The sequence below is a fragment of the Thamnophis sirtalis genome, unplaced genomic scaffold (assembly GCF_051295495.1).
Source record: "Thamnophis sirtalis isolate CommonGarterSnake01/CBP01778 unplaced genomic scaffold, rThaSir2_p1.2 scaffold_5, whole genome shotgun sequence".
NCBI lineage: Eukaryota > Metazoa > Chordata > Lepidosauria > Squamata > Natricidae > Thamnophis > Thamnophis sirtalis.
In genome coordinates this window covers 129,007,164-129,024,953 of record NW_028261385.1, presented here as the reverse complement: position 1 = coordinate 129,024,953, position 17,790 = coordinate 129,007,164, and the positions used below count along the sequence as shown (strand labels likewise).

The following is a 17,790-nucleotide window of genomic DNA, read 5'->3' as shown; positions in this document are numbered from 1 at the left end:
TAAAGCATTTAAATAGTCACTAATAGAAACTGATTGGGTATCTGGAAGTAAAATCAACATGTGTTACTCTATAAAACTAAAGATCAACTTCCAGATGAGGAGGAAAGTGTCATTCTAGCCTTCTTTGTTCAAATTTACTTCCCGGCTGAAGCCAGTTTTATAGTGATAAAGATTGTAATGAGAATGTATGAATGTTGATAAGACTTTGATGTCTGCTGAATAAATATTATTTTGATTATTGGTCAGACAGATGATAGCTCTAGGTATTTATGATATGGGCGAACGATGGCATATATGTCACAATGGAAATGACATATGACATTGTTACAAAGTATGCCAGAAGCCAATGATGACATCTCAACTTTAAAATGCTGCTTTTCAGCTGATCACCAATGCAGACAAAGGAGATGCTATTACTGTAATAGCAGATAGATTACACAAGGAGCCAGACCATTTAATTTTTTTTCTAGCCGGAATTCCCAGATTTTTTGTGTGTTTTTTTTTTAGGTATGTTTCTGTTAGTTTTTGTATTGTGAATCCGGACGAAGGACGAGGCAGGAGGCAGTCTGTGGTGTGAACAGCTTCTTTTATTGTAGAACGATAAACTATGTACAAATAACGATTCCGCATCTTTCCCTGCTTGACAGCTATTTATATGGAGCTGTCAAGCAGGGAAAACCAATAGGCGTGCCCCTAGCGGCCCATGCTTAGCCAAGCTGCGTCCTAGCCAATCAGGATGTGGCTTGGCTTGTTTCTGGCCGCTAGGTCGTAAGTCGAGGACTTTTCAATACTCAACATTTTGGAAGTAACTTTAGTCTCATGTGTCGGTATCCCGGCCAAGAATACACGGAAACAAGCTCACTTGCTGCTGGTTTAATGAGGCCGAAGTCTGACACGAATGATTTCTTAGCAGTTTCAAAGTCAGCGCTGGGAGCTATTGCCTACCAGCACTGTAAATAATCATGCCCACGGCCTAGCCTCACCCCATAGTAAGCTTCTGGCATCTTCCAGTCCTTCTTCCAGTGCGTGACCCGTCAAAACCGCGGTAGACAAAAGCGTGCTCGACGAAAGCGCATACCTGACGTCATCAGCAGCGCGACGAAAAAAATTAAAAATAAATTAAATTGAAATTAAAATAAAATTAAAGCAAGCCGATTCACATAAAGGTAAGGGTTAGGTTTAGGGTTAGGGTTAGGGTTAGGGTTAGGGTTAGGGTTAGGTTAAGGGTTAGGGTTAGGTTTAGGGTTACGTTAAGCAGTAGGGTTAGGTTTAGCGTTAGGTTAAGGGTTAGCATTAGGTTTAGCGTTAGGTTAAGGGTTAGGTTTAGGGTTAGGTTTAGGGTTAGGTTAAGGGTTAGGTTTAGGGTTAGGTTAGGGTTAGGTTTGGGGGGGTTAGAGTTAGGTTTGGGGGGGGTTAGGGTAAGGTTTTCGCTTTAATTTTAAATTTACCACTCACAGCGCGATGTTTTCGTCGCGCTGTGATGACGTCACGTACGCGCTTTCGTTGAGCGCGCTTTTGTCTACCACGGTTTTGTGGTGGAACCCTTCCAGTGTCCTCCCAGTTACTAGCCACTTTGCTCCAAATAGCACCAATCAGCTGTTCTGGCTGCCACGTAATCAGTAACAGTCAGCTGGAGTTAGACGAGGGCATACTGGTAAGGATGAGCAAGCAGCTGTGGAGCAACCAGGATGCCAGTGGCCAGACCCACCCCGTTCCTGCAGCTGTTTCCTCCCAGGTATGGCAAGCCGGTTGGGGCATGACATTCAGATTTTGGCAAAAATAAATGAACGCTTCCCAAGATGGAACTCTACAATAGATATGGGAAATAAAATTACCTTAGTATGGTTGTCTGAACATAACAGCCAAACCTTAAACTGAGCAATAGTTTATTCTAAGCAAAGCTGGTCCCGCAAAGTACACTTTCCTGTAAATGTAGGCAGAAACTCAATGTACTTCCTCTTTCTTTCTTGGGAATGACTGATCTCACAAATAGTACTTGAGAGCAAGAGAATCCTACTCAAAAATATGGTCTAATTAACTCTCTCTCCAGTGACTCTTCAGATATCTGATGTTATTTCCATGGCTAAACAAACTGCCTTCAAGTTACCACTTCTCAACACTGGATGAAGACACTGATGCAATTGCTATTTTAGTCATGTTAACTCTTGAGTGGTACATGCATTTTTTTTGATACAAACCTTTCATTTCCTAAGCTAGAATCCTTTATTGTCTAGTAAACCATCTGATTGCATTGCTACTTGGAGAGACTTATTTATTGCACGCTATATTTTCTACCAAGAAAGCTTCCAAAACTGACACTTTCCACAAATTACTTGGAAATAACGTTCTTCTGCACCTCTGGACCAGTTAATTCTTTCTCTTTTGCTTCAACCTCATGTCTTTATCTCTGACAATGAAGAACAGGGGTGTCAAACTCAAGACCCAGGGGCCACATCTGGTCCATGGGGTGCTTAGATCTGGCCCATGGGCCTGCCCGGGAAATGGCCCGAGATGCCTCTGCTAGCAAAAACGGCCACATGTGGCCCTCCCAAGCTGCATTTTCACTGGCAGGAGGCTATCACGGCCAAAACTGGAGCTCAAGGGGGCCGTGCATGGTCTTCCCGAGCTCCGTTTTTGCTGGCAGAAGGTTGCAGGAGGCAGTCACAGCTCAAAATGGAGCTCAGGATCCTGTTTTTTCTGGCAGAGTGCTTGGGCCACAGGTTCCCCCCAGGCACAAATGATGTCAAGCTGGCCACGCCCACCCTTGCCACATCTACCCCGGCCCCCTGAGGTCAAACACAACCCTGATGTCACCTTCAATGAAATTGAGTTTGACATCCCTGGTCAAGAACATCTGCTTGCATTTGTTCTAGATCTCACATCCTTTAACAATAAAAAGAACAGCCAAAAAAATTTGGGTCAAAAATCAGCACACAAATCATCAATAACAGCATGGTCAAGGTCTAGTTCAGAATTTAGGCAAAGGTTTCCAGTATATGTAGTAAAGTTCAGAATAGTTCTGGCATTGGTTATATTATCAAGTGGTCAATTGAAGAATTAATTGTGAGGAACAAACAGACTAGCCAGGCTGTAGGGATGTTATTTCAGCATTTGAACGAGTCCAGACAAAAATTTTTATTCCAGAACGCCTGGTCTCCAGGCAGTCCCATTTGGGCTGGATTGATTAAATTATATTTTTTGGACTACATCTGAATAGATCAATAGTCCAAAGAACTATTCCTAGAAGTCCGGCATCTCCTTGATCTTTGACTTGGGGAAGAAAATGGTATTATGGATTTAGTGAATATTTATTTATTTATTATTTATTTATTTCATCAAGCATAAATTAGATAATAGATATAGCAATAGCAATAGCAGTTAGACTTATATAAGTATAAACATGATTATGTATACATGAAATGAATACAAATATAAGGGAATATTAGAACAGGACATTGGTGCGCTTATGCACACCCCTTAAAGACCTCTTGGGAATGGGGTGAGGTCAATAGTAGACAGTCTAAGGTTAAAGTTTTGGGGGTTTGAGGAAGAAACCACATTGTTAGGTAGTGCATTCCAGACATTGACCACTCTGTTGCTGAAGTCGTATTTTCTGCAATCAGATTTGGAGTGGTTTACCATAAGTTTGTATCTATTGTGTGCTCGTGTGTTGTTGTGGTTGAAGCTGAAGTATTCATTGACAGGTAGGACATTGTAGCAGATAATTCTATGTGCTATACTTAGGTTGGATTGAAGGCGGCAAAGTTCTAACTTGTCTAAGCCCAATATTTCAAGTCTGGTAGCATAAAGTATTGTTCCGAGCAGAGGAGTAGAGGACTCTTCTTGTGAAATATTTCTGGACTTGTTCGATTGTACTACTGTCTGATATGCAGTGTGGGTTCCAGACAGTTGAGCTGTATTCAAGAACTGGTCTAGCAAAAGTTTTGTATGCCCTAGTTTGCAGTTCAATATTACCGGAGAAGAAGCTTCGCAAGATTAGGTTAACAATGTTTAATGCATTTTTTTTTTTTAAAGCCCAGATTATATTTTGTGTTCTGATTTTTTTTTTTGCTAATGTGTAAGACAGAGCATTTATTGGTTGAGATTTGGAGTTGGCAATGGTTTGACCATTCTGACACATACTCAATGTCTTTTTTTTAGGGTAGTGGCATTGTTGGTGGTGTTGAATAGTTTTACATCATCAGCGAAGAGAATGCAGTTGCTTATAATACGATGGCAAAGGTCATTATGTAAAGTATAAAGAGTGTGGGTCCTAAAACACTACCTTGGGTGACACTGCTGTTAACAGGGGCAGGGTTTGATAGGGCATTTCCTGTTTTGACAACTCGTTGCCTGTTTGATAGGAACACTTATGCAGGAAACCGGAGATGCCATAAGATTTTAGTTTCAGAAGTAGTTTGTCGTGTACCACTGAATCAAAGTCTTTACAGAAGTTTATATAAGTGTATAAATATTTGCTTTACAATCTGAATGCTGGCCTGGAAGGGAGGATGTTTTGCTAAGATCTTAGAATTAGGCCTTAGCTCCTTAAGATTGGCATCCTCAAACTGTTTCTTCTCAAACAGCTCCTGCTACTCCTTTAAGATTAATCTGAGGGAACCATGTGATATCTAGTCCCTATAGATTTCTATACACAGCTGTTCTGACCCCCCCTCCTTGCTTGTTCACAAACGACAGCCAGACAGAACTTCAAAGGAAATATCTTTATCAGTCCCGGCTCAAGCTGTCTGCGAGCCCAAAATAAACATAGATAAAGTCTCTGGCAAAAAGTTACACAGCAAATGCAAAAACAAAACTCTTACAGCAAACCAGGTTTACAGAAAGCAAATCACTTATCCAAGTGCCTCTTTGAATCATGAACACTAACTCGAACAGGAACGGAACTGAACTCACGAACAAACAAACGACGAACGTTGACTTCTGCCACTAAGGTGTGGCACCATCAGTCTTTTATCCACAGAAGGAGATCCTAACGAGCAACAGCTGCTCATTATACTGCACCCTGAAACAACTCACAGGTTTCTGCTGAGTCACAACACAGAGCTATGGGTGGAATATAGCCTTGATATGGCTTCCTCTCCCCTTCAGCATTTGACACCTTCATTTAGCAGAAAGGGTATGGATAAACAAGTAAATGCTGTGTTAATCCTTTAGGGGACTATTTCTCAACATTGGCAACTTTCAGAGATTGGACAATTGGACTTCAACTCCCAGAATTCCCCAACCAACAGCCAGCCAGCTATTAAGTCTCTATTAATTCTCACTTCTTAGCATGGCATGGGCTGCCTAGCCATGGCTATCCCATAATTAAACAATTACAAAAAGCTCCAATTGCAATGTCAAGATATTGGGCTTTGACCTGAGATACCGAAGAGCAAGTCCCAAATCAATGACAGAGCTCACTGAATAACTTTGAACCAGTCTCTCCCTCTCTTTTAGCCCAGTTCCACACACAGGATTGCTGATATGAGGTTTAAATTAGACAAGTTCCTCATATCAGTCACCTGAAAAAAAAGAAAAAAATCTGTCATTGAAATAATAAGAATTATTGGTGCCTTCTAAATTCTATGAAGAAATTCCTTACTGACCAAGAACAACCTTTTGCAATGATACAGTGTGTGCATTCACATGTAATATAGTCCCTTCCAACTCTTTTATTCTGTATTCAATTCTTGGAAGATTTCTCTGAATCCCTCCTCCCTCTGCAAAACTTGGATTATGGTTCTTGAGACTGATATGCAGTCTATAATATATTGTGGGGATAATGTCCTTGAATGTAAATCACAAAAATGTAGAATTACTTGTCATTATTGCCTCTGTTTACCTTTATAATTCAACAGGGATTTTGTTTGTGTGTGTGTATAAATGGCTCTATTTGTGTGTGTTCCAATATAATTCTGGAATGCCTCGAGCAATTTCAACCAAACTTGGAATGTTTGTTTGTTTGGAATGTTTATTATAATTTATAGGCCGCCCTTTTCCCTGAGGGGACTCAGGGCGGCTTACAAAACACGGGGAAGGGGGTACAAAGACAAAAAAACATAAGACAATACATAATATTAAAAATAGAGCACAACATTCATTCATCATTCGGGAGGGGACGAACTAAGATTTTTTATCCCCAGGCCTGACGGGATAGCAGATCTTAAGGGCCGTGCGGAAGGCCTGGGCGGTGGTGAGGGTGCGGATCTCCACAGGGAGATTGTTCCATAGCGTCGGAGCTGCAACTGAGAAGGCTCTCCTCCGTGTAGTCGCCAGTCGGCACTGACTGGCGGATGGAATTCGGAGGAGGCCTACCCTGTGCGATCTGATGGGACGCAGGGAGGTAATTGGCAGAAGGCGGTCTCTCAAATAGCCAGATCCACTACCATGGAGCGCTTTGTGAGTGGTAAGTAGGACCTTGAAGTGCACCCGGAGATCAACAGGTAGCCAGCGCAGCTCACGGAGGATCGGTGTTATGTGGACGAACCGTGGTGCGCCCACGATCACTCGCGCGGCCGCATTCTGGACTAGCTGAAGTTGCCGGATGCTCTTCAAGGGCAGCCCCATGTAGAGCACGTTGCAGTATTCCAGCCTGGAGATCACAAGGGCTCAAGTGATACACAGATGACTTACTCTCTGGAAACAAATACTGTGGAGGGTAAGACACCCCTAACACCCCTTGGGGTGTGTGTTCTGTTAAGATACAGCCTGTTATGCCTTAAAATGTCTTCTACTGTACTGCCGTAAAATAGCTTCTACTGTATAGCACGGTGGAGTTGCCATGGTAACGGCTTCACAGTACTCCACAAGGGGTCTCCTTCTGGTAAAGAGGAAAATCCAACATTAGAAATTACGTTTGGTCTGGACATTTCCCCCCTATAAATAAATACCCCGGCAACGCTGGGTTATCAACTAAATCAGGATATGAATGGTGGAGCAACAGAATAAACTGGGTGGATTTTGTCAGTTCATGAAATAATATGCAAAGAAACCTATGGCTGGTAATAAAGCAGTAATAGCCCTTCTGTGTTAAGTGCACCGGTGGCTCAAATCTGGTCTAGGACACATCTGTAGCTAATTTGCAAGCAAATGGAATAATTAGCCTACTGAGATGATAAAATTACATGACATATAATGTCTTTATCATTACTGACCATAATCATCTTGCAGTCAATTACCTGAATGTTGTTGATACAATATTATTGCCTTCCATGTATTGGAACATAATTTCCAGATTCGATAATGGTCATACTGGCTGGCAATTCTGAAAGGTTAGTTTGATCTTTTCTCTGCTATTGTGTTTTGTCACTGATTTCATGAACAATATAAGAGGAGGATTGTATATTATGTGTGTGTCATTTTCCAAGAGCATCTTCAGTGTAGCAAACTATACTGTACAAAATAATTTTAGTTTGCGGGAGAGTAGGGCAATTTATGAGATCAACTTGAAATGTAAAAGCTTAAAAATTACTATTGCTTTGTGTTGCAGTTCCAATATTTTTTTTAAAATACAGTACTTCAAATCTCCAGTAATAACATTCAACCAAATGTGTATACATTTTGTTGCATTGGTATTTTTCCCCCAAGACAACAATTTGCAGGGCATTTGTGATTATTAATAATATATTACAGGTTTAGTGACCATTTGAAATTACAACAGCACTAAAAATTGACTTATGACCACTTTTTACACTTATGACCATTGCAGCATCTCCATGGTCACGTGATTTACATTCAGATGTTTGACTCACATTTATGACAGTTGCAGGGTTCTGAAGTCATGTGAGCCCCCCCCTTTGTGACCTTCTGACAAGCAAAGTCAATGGGGAAACCAGATCCACTTAATCGTGACCCGTCAAAACCGCGTTCCACAAAAGCGCGGTCGACGAAAGCGCGTATGTGACGTCATCACAGCGCGACGAAAAAGATTGAAAAATTGAAATAAAAATTAAATTACAGCAAGCCGATTCACATAAAGGTAAGGGTTAGGTTTAGGTTTAGGGTTAGGTTAAGGGTTAGGGTTAGGTTTAGAGCGTTAGCGTTACGTTTAGCGTTAGGTTAAGGGTTAGCGTTAGGTTTTTCGTTAGGTTAAGGGTTAGGTTTAGGGTTAGGTTTAGGGTTAGGTTTAGGGTTAGGTTAAGGGTTAGGTTTAGGGTTAGGTTTAGGGTTAGGTTTGGGGGGGGTAGGGTAAGGTTTTCGCTTTATTTTTACATTTTTCGATCTTTTTCGTCGCGCTGTGATGACGTCACATACGCGCTTTCGTCGACCGCGCTTTTGTCTACCGTGGTTTTGTGGTGGAACCCCACTTAATAACCATGTTACTAATTACTGCAGTGATTCACTTAGCAAACATGGCAAGAAAAGTCATAAAAAGGGGCAAAACTCATTTAACAAATTTCTCACTTAATATAAATTTTGGGTTCAATTGTGGTTGGGGATTACCTGTGATAAAACCATTTAGAAAATAAGACATGGTTTTAAAATGTGATTCAACAGAACTGCCCAATTTGAAGAATGGGTGAAACTTTAGTACTACATTAAACTGTGCTGATATTTATTTTTTACTGTTTAAGAAAGAGGCAAGGATTCTTTAACATGTTTATTCACACCGAGCTCATTTTAAATTATAGACACAAGGCATCAAAAGAGGTTGAGAAAATTCAATCTTGAAAGACTTAAAGAGCATCATTAGAATAACATCTTGGTTTTTTTCAACATCTTGGAATGATGATCATAGTCATTATGATTAAGGAGCACACAATTTCTGAAATGTTGTTTTTAGTTATGAATAAAAATGGTCAGAATGAATTGCCCTGTTAAAAAAAAAGAGTATGAAGTATTAAAATATTAGGTAGAACTATGGATGTAATGAAGGGGAGAGACTGAACACCTTGACACTGATAACTCAAAGTACCTTTAAGAAACTGGCAAACCAGAAGGAAAAGGAGCCATTCGTTTTAATAAGAATATCTCATTTTCCCCACTGAAAATTGCAGGGGGGTGTTTATCGGATATGTAAAACAGACAAGGACAAATCTGCGCAGCATTTTTGTTCTAGCAGTAACCGTAGCATGTTATTGTATTGTAGTAATCATATTGTAGAACACTTTAAAAAATCCTTGTGGCCTCCGCCAGATAACATAAAATAGTTGTTTGGAATGAATAACACTGGGGCAAAATTGAATGTCACATAAGGAAAACAGAAGGCATGCTGAAATAAATCATTATTTCATAGAAGAGGGACTTTCCCCTTCTAAAAATGCTCTTAAATTGTGCCTTTTGGGTTAGATCTCTTCTCCCCCACCTCCCCACCTTAGATCTATGGTTTATAGTTGAATCCTGGGATGGCAGACAAGGCTCACAGATACTTCGACAAGTTAGAGGAAAGGGTGTATGTGGGGGAGATGCAGGATCTATGTAGAATTGAAATTTCAAAGATGAGCACACCAAGGAGCCCAGCTAATGTAGTTAGCCACAGATTAAAATGTGGATGCAACCCAATTGACTGTGCTTGATTCCATGAGCCCTGACTCGGTGCAAATGGCTGAGCAGAAACTTTGCATGGAAAGATGGACAAGTTCCTCTGAGTTTTTTCTTCTTCTTCCACAGGAGTGGTACACTGGTTCCCACAGACAGTTGAAAACTAAAAGGCATAGTAATGGCAGTTGATAAACCCTGCTTTATACGTGCATTCCCTATTGCTAGTCTTCAGCTATTGAGTATCCCCCTTCCTCTTTATAGGATCAAAGAGAGTGCAAGAGATCTGGGGGGAAAGAAAGGAACTCATGACTTGAAATGATCACATAATGCGCCTATTATTATTATTATTATTTTAGAAAAACAATTGTTGGCATCGCGCGGCTCTTGCAAACGAGATCGGTAGGGCCAACAGGAACTCTGCGGAGAAGTCAGGACGCGGTGTCCTGAAAACCTCCCTCTCGGTCACCCGGCCCGATCTCCTTGCGCCAAAAAGAAATCGTTTGCTATACGAGTTTTCCTCTATTCGGGCCACTTCACCCTTACAAGCCAGGCTTTCCATAAGGCGGTGAGGCGGTCTCTCGCTTAGGCACCCCAACAGCGCACGGGGTGATCCGGCACTGCGATCTTTCCTCCTGTCAGGCAAGGCTCGTCCAATTGAAGGCGGCGGGCTTCAAGGAGGGCGCATGCTCTGCAGAGGCGGCGCCCTCGGCCAGCAGGTGGTGCTGCCCGCTCGAGTCGCTCGCCTGCGCCCGAGCGCGGAGAAAAGTTGGGGGAGAGAGAGAGAGAGAGCCGGGGAAGGAGGAAGAGGGCGGCAGCGCGGTTTGCGTTTGCCAGAGCAGCGAGGAGCGCCTCGGCAGCGCGTGTGCATGTAGGGGGTGCATGCATGCCGTGGATGCATGCATGCAGGCGTGCGTTCCCCTTCTATCTCTATAGGATGTACCGCCGAACGGTTGGCTCTTCCCTGTAGGCACGCGTCTGGCTCGCCCTTGCCTTGCGAGAAGCGCTTGGCACGAGTAGCAGCTGCCGCTGCTTCTCTTCTCTTTCCCTCCGGTCGGCGTCCACGCGATCCAGGCGGCTCCTGCGACAAGGCTCGCGTCTTTCCCGGCCGCCGCTGCAGCTGCCGTCTGCCTTTTCCTTCCCTTCTCCGGTGGGAAGCCTCGATGTGCTGCCGCCAATGGCTGGGGCACAGCCAGGAGTCCACGCTCTCCAGCTCCAGCCGGTCCGGGTCTCGGCTAGCCTCAAGAAGGGCTCCACCTTCGTCAAGTGGGACGACGTAAGTTTGCGGAGCTCTGCCACATTCCCTCTTCTCTGTCTCCCTCTCTCCTCCTCCCCCCCCTCCCAGCTTTACTTTCCCTTTCCACGGTTTAGGGGCGCGAGGAGCGCAAGACCCCCGCGATGCGACGGGCAGAGCTGATGGATGGGCTGGCACTGCACCATGTGCCGGGAGACGCGTTGACTCAGCGCGCGCGCTAGCCCCAGGAAGGGGGCAAGGGCATCCGCGTGTGGGATGTGTGCTAACCATCAAAGAAGAGACGGCGTGGAGCTGGCCAAGTTTCAGCTGCTTTGGGGCAGCCAGCTTGTCCACTGCCTGCAGCCCAGCCAGAGAGCGTATGCTTGGCATGCAGAATATTGAACAATTCTGAGCGTCCTGGGGTTGTCCAGTTAGGAGATTTCCTGCGAGCAGGACAGAGGGCACCATTTAAGCATTATAAGGCCGCATCTTGTGTCTCTCAATTCCCAATAGTTTAATCTGGCCATTCAGGTGCTAAGAGCCAGCTTGGGGGGTTAGAATATACCCACCTGTTGTGTGGGTGAGAGCCATGAGGCTTTGAGTGAGGGCGATCCTTCATTCTGACAAGTGGACAGAGTGGAGGTAAAATGGGAAGTGCAGGTGCTGCCGGGTTTAAAGTTGGGAAAGGAGCAGGAAGATGGAGCTTGCCAATTTTTTTCCCCTGCACTGTAACATTGGAAAAGCCTGAGCATTGGTTCCTGGCAAGTTACCCATAGCAACAAGCGACTCAGTGCATTTATGTGGATTTAGACAAGCAGCTGAAGAAAAACATGCACAGTATGTGTGCTTGTGTGCATGTGTACTGGAGGGAGAAAAAAAGCATACAGGGGTAAATGGAATTGGGAATCAGGAAAATAAACGACTCCACCAAAGTGGCAGATATACCAGTAGTGCTTATTCTTTGGCTTGAAATATTTTAATAGTTTTCAACCATCAATTAGATGCTGCTTCACAGACCCTTCTTCATATGATGAATCTGCTGGATTCACATTTTTTTTCCCTACAGCGCAATGATCAATTAATAGATATATGCTCTGCTGTTCATGCATTTAAAATTTTACTTCTTTGCATAAGCAGAAAAAAAAGACATTACTGGTCCCAACAGACACTCTTATAGCCTGAAAAGAGCAATAGAAAAAATAAATGGATAATGGGGTAAGGAGAAGAGAGATCAGTGATTGAAGTTAGACAAAAAAAAGACTCAAAAATTAAATGAGATTTCCTTTTTGTCTCTTGTTGAGGGCAATTAAAACAAAGATGGGAATGAAAAGTTAGTTTTCTAAGAGGACTGCTTTTTGCATCTTACTTTCTTAAGAGCAACACGGCACATTTGATTTCAGAGACCTAAAGATTTATTTAGAGTGTGAATTTCTTTCTCACCTTATATAGTACTTGTGATCCTTCTGTAACAGGTGTAGGACCTGCATTTTCGTTCTCATGAAAGCTGTCAAACTCGGCTTATCTTTTATTATTTTGATCAGAGTCTAGCTGAATGTTCCTAGATGTAATAAAGAAGTATGCTGTCTTACTCATAGAAAACAAGCTTGTTAAAAAGCTTAATTCCTTTGGCTCTCAAAAGTTCAGTATGGGTAGTCCTGCAGAAAGCAAACTATCAGTCTTTTTTCATTGGCTAAGGATGAAATGGCAAGAAAAGATTTCCAAAGACAGAAAAGTGCAGATAAATAATTTCATTGTAGAAAAACGCATAAGCCATTGCAAAAGAATCCCAGTGTTAATTAGATATGAAATGGTTTTATAGGTGAAATTAATGGTTCATTTTTTTTACTCTTTCTCCAGCCCAAGTGATGCAAGTAGCCCTCTGTTGTTGTGCTTCCCCAATTTTTGTTGATTGTGTATCGTGGGTAAATCAGATCTAGTTATTGGGCTGTTTGCTTAATAAAATCAGTTTTTTCATACCCCGCGTGTTATATTCAGTTATTATTCACTGTGCAAAGCTTTGCCACAAAACTAGTTTTTTCTGAACTATGTCTTTTCAATATAGATTTGTAAATAGTGATTGCCAGGGAGAAGAGATAGCAATAAATGGTTAATTTGTAATTGAAATGCTTAGGCAACAGTTGTCTTACCTGTATTCATTTTCATGCCAATCATTGGAATTTTCTTCTTTTAATACCAGCATATAAGTAAACTCATTCCTTCTAGCAGAAAATGATATAAAATATGCTGTTCCTTTTCCTGTAGTTGATAGATAACACAAAGCAGCAGTTGGGTACTTAAATAACATTTGAGAAGCTTAAGAAAAAAATTCCTTCGGGGTCTTTTAGCACTGATGTTTTCTTTTAATGGTTAGGATTAGTGACTTTTCAAAACTGATACATAAGTACAGCAAATTATACAGTTAAAAGTTGCATTTTAATAATTTTTTTGCTTTAAAAAACAATAACATTGTTTGAGAAGTTGATCTCATTAGAAATATTGCAAGTTGTGGGTGCAGAATAGAGTCAATGATGATCTGTAAAAAGAGCATATCTGTTATTTACCATAATCAGTTTGCAGGAGAGATATTCACTTGAACATAATGTAAAAAAACAATTAGCCTTTGTCAATAGTCCGGAAGAAATGCCTTTTTTCCTGTAGGCAGGAGATAGATTTCTGATGTTGGGTATACGTTTCTCATCTGGAGCTGATTTCACAATAAGAAGAGCAGCAAATCTTTCTCCAAATCCCCAAATTAGGCAGCTGAAATTAAGATAATTTATGGAATCCAGCATATTTAATATTTTTTGGTAAGGAAAAAAATGAATACAATTCTGCTACTGAACTGATGCGGTTCAGTTCAGAGTTTGCTCAGAGACACGGTAGAAAATTCTTTTGTGCATTATTTTACATTATGGTGATCTCTAGTTCTAAATAAAACATATTGTTTAAAGAAGTCCACTACTAACCCATTAATTAAGCAAAGCATATTTATTAATGTAAAGTTTGGAAGGATTGGAAAGATAATGATTAAAAGTTCTCATAGATATCCAGTCTTCTTTTGAGAATTAGAAGCCACATGCTAGATTGTTAAAGTAGGAGCCTTCTAGATTAACAGACTCTATGAAGGTATTATTTATTAAAGCAATTTGCCTTTAATTAATACAATGCATAAACTTCAGAGTATGCAGATTTGCCAAGTTATTCTCTATGCATAGCATCATCTAAGCAATTAAGTTGTTTAAAGCTACAAGACTTACAGACTTAAATATATTTAGATCAAGCCTTCTATGGAAATTCCTTTCAAAAATTCTTCAGACAGCTGCTTAGTCACAATTTACAACAAAATGTCATAGGCTATTTGGTTCTTTGAAAACACCATGCCTAAATTACTTCACCTCATTCAATCTATTTTCTTGGCATAACATCAGGCAACACAGAAGCTATGTTGATGTTGAATTTTGGGAGTGTTGCTTGTCTTTGTGTAGTTAAAGAACAAATCCTGACCTCTAAATTTAGCTTGGGTTAAAAGTGACCCTGGGAACTAGAAGGTGAATGGTTGCAAAATCTCATGTAATTAGATGTAATCTAATCCTAAAGCCAAGCTAGACATGCAGATAAGATAATTTCCCAGCCTCTGTTTCTGTGGGTTATGTAATTATTAAGGACCAAGTGAGAACTGTAGACTTGGGTTATGCTGTTACTTTTCTGAGGCTGAGGGTCACATTTAAACTTTGAATAGTGCATTTAAGCGGGTTAAAACAAACAAATAAGCAGGCTGAAGATAAAAGTAAAATCTAACATATTTAAAGTTAATTAAAAGTAGATACAGGCAATTCACTTAAGTTCTGTGCATGCTCTGTTCATGTTTTTCTCCTCCATCACACAAATGTTGTCAATTGGTAATAGATTTTGGAGAATCTTTAAGTACCACTTCAAAGTCTTTAGGGACCACAGATTGTATGCTCCTAATTTGCTTTTCTGTCTTTTACACCCATTCAACTATAGGGAGGAAAAAGCTAGAAATATTGTGCCTTTTCGTTAATGAAGATAAATTTCTGAAAGGACTCCATGTGTGTGTATGTATGTGGTTGGTGTGTGTGTGTGTATGTATGTGAGAGGGGGTGTGTGTCCTAGGCTGTGATTCGAAATAAAAAATATATATACCCATATGCATACATGCATAAATTGTTCATTCATTCATTGATTACAAGTAATTTTGTGCCACTTCATTTGAATAAATCTAAACATCTTACAGATACAATGAATCCTACAGGACATAAAAAATAGTACAAATTATAAGTTATAAACATTCTAATTAATTTCATAAAATCATAAATACTAGTTTCTAGGTAACTAATTATCAGACTCGTAATTCCCAAACACTTCCTTTACTAATTAGGCTTTTAATAATTTTATATTAAAAGGTTTATCCTTGGTTCTGTTCAGTAGTTTAGTAGCAAGAGAAGATATACTTAAATAAAATAGAATGTATTTTTGTCATAGTGTTATTGCTGAAATATTGATAAGACAAAATAGGAACTGAGAATATCCGTCTCTTCGTTTGTCTTTCTGTAATTGCAGATTCTAATGAAGTAGAAAATAAGTCATAAAAAACAACAACCCACTTACTACTTGGGGAAAACACAATCAGTAAATGTTAATTGTGTTTATAAAGAAGCTTTTTGAAACTAGTATAGTCATATATAAGGGACTATACGGAAAGGTGGCAGAAACCAGTCTCAGTTCAGATTTCACAGCTAAATTTAAATTGCTGAAAAAAGAAACAAGGGATGTGTTGGATATGGGAAGAATAAGATGGATCAGAAACTATAAACATTTAAATAGATTTAAATGTAAATGAAAACATTTAAAGTCTCAGGTGGGACTAGAATCCATTTACTATATTTGCTCCCTAGGATTTGTGTTGATATTCAATGAACACATGAATGAATATCTGAAAATAAAATAATCCCCTGAGATGGAAGCATCTTACAAATTTTAATATATTTCTCTATATATTTTGGAATATGAGTCACTATGGGGTAATAATTATGTTGAAATAGAACGGAGGAGAGATACAGGTTCAAATCCCCACTTGCTCGTTATGCTCCCGGTAGTGTTGGGGGCCAATCAAGACTACTCTGATCCAATCATCCTCCTAGGTTGAGAGGAGAGTAAAGTATATTTACATTGCTAGGCAAGATGGGGATTATAACATGAACGCATCAGACTTTTAATCTAATTTCAAAGCTGCTGTTCAAGAGATCAGTTCAGAAATGAGGTAAGGAGATACCTTTTTACCGCAACTGGCTGGAGTGAATGACATGAAAGGAAACAAGAGAGAATAAAAAAGCTATGGCTACATCTGCTCTTTGCTTCCATTCTGCATTACTTGTGACCCCTAACAAACCAGGTTCTTGATGTTTAAATTGTCATCCATCCTACAGCAGAGATCTAAAACTCGACTAATCAAGTGTGTCGCATGTCAGGACAAGCTCATTAGTCCCAGGGCTTCTTCAAGGTATCAAATTATTTCCTTATGAGGCAAATGATTTTTATTCCCGATTATTTATTTATTTATTCAATCGATTCATAGGTAGTCCTCAACGCACGACTACAATTGAGCCCCAAATTCATGTTGCTAAGTGAGAAATGCTTTGAGTGAGTTTTGCCTCATTTTACGACTTTTCTCGCCACATTTAAGTGAATTGCTGCAGTTCATAAGTTAGTAACCTGGTTAAGTGAGTCTGGTTTCCCCGTTGACTTTGCTTGTTGGAAGATTGCAAAAGGGGATCATGTGTCTCCAGGACACTGCAACCGTCATAAATGTGAGTCAGTTTTCAAGCATCTGAATGTGAATCATGTGACCATGGGATGCTGCTACGGTCATAAGTATGAAAAAATGGTTATGTCACTTGTTTTCAATGGTGTTGTAACTTTGAAATGTCACTAAACGGTCTGTCGTAAATTGAGGATTACCTGTATAAACCTGCCCATCTCACCTTTACAGGACTCTAGGTGGATCACAATAAAGCAAAATAAGATAATATAAAAACAAATAGAAGCACATATAGTTTCAAAGTTTAATGAATTTATATGCCGCCTAATCCCGAAGGACTCCGGGCGGCTTACATAAAAACAGTTTTAAAAAAAGATACTAAAAAAAATTAAAATAGAGAGACAAAGCAAGTTAAAAAGACACAACATGCACTCAACCTTAGTGGGGCTGGACCTCATTCAAGAGGTCAACAGCCCCAGGCCTGCCGGAATAGCCAGGTCTTAGTAGACTTTCGGAAGGCCGAGAGAGTGGGGAGGGTAGCCAGTCATTATCTAATTATCATCCACACAACCAGGAGATGGACTCTGTCTCTAACCCAAGCCCAGGGCTCCAGTGTTACATTTACTTTCAATTTATTTTCCAGTCCAGTGCATACAGGTGATTGCATATATTTACTTGTTAGATTCCTAGCCTGCCTTTCTTCTAGCAGCTCAAAGCAGCACAGAGAGCATTCCATCCTCTATTTTTTTCCTTATAACAGCCGTGTGAAAAGGGTTGGACTAAGTTAAGAGCGAGTGGCTCAAAATCACCCAGGGAATTTCCATAGCCGAGAGTGGCATTAAACCTCTTTGCTCCTTGTCCAGCTCCTTAACCACCACATGGGCTCCCCAAAGAAAGCACAAGGAAATCAAACTGTAATTTGAAGGCGAGCAATCCATTGGCATCGAAATAATCCAGTACTTAATTACATCTATAGAAAAGCAAGAATGAAGAGAAAAGCAGGTTCAGCCAACCGAGGAACCACTTTGTTCTTTATTTTCATGAAGAAATCAATCTCTTCTCTAAGAGAAACAATATAATTTAATAGATGGACTCAGCCATCTATTAAATGTGATATGAAAGTTCAGGTACTTGCTAGAAAAAAGTAATACACTGCCTACGATTCAGCCTTTTTGACCATAAACATTTAATTGCCTAAATAGCTATCTCCATACACCTTTCATTTGTGCTTCCTACAGTTTCTTGATGCAAAATGCAGTTTATGCCAAGGAAATCAATTCCTAACATATTAAAAGAT

At 40.4% G+C, this 17,790-nt stretch overlaps 1 protein-coding gene across 1 annotated transcript in view; it reads left to right on the top strand.

Moving 5' to 3' along the window:
* Nucleotides 1–10,328: 10,328 nt before the first annotated feature.
* Nucleotides 10,329–17,790, top strand: part of PLCB1 (phospholipase C beta 1) — a 474,251-nt gene continuing 466,789 nt past the window's right edge. The window contains exon 1 of the mRNA XM_087716872.1: nt 10,329–10,756. Coding sequence (XP_087572998.1) covers nt 10,658–10,756 — 99 coding nt within the window. The 5' untranslated portion in view covers nt 10,329–10,657. The remainder of the gene's footprint in view (nt 10,757–17,790) is intronic.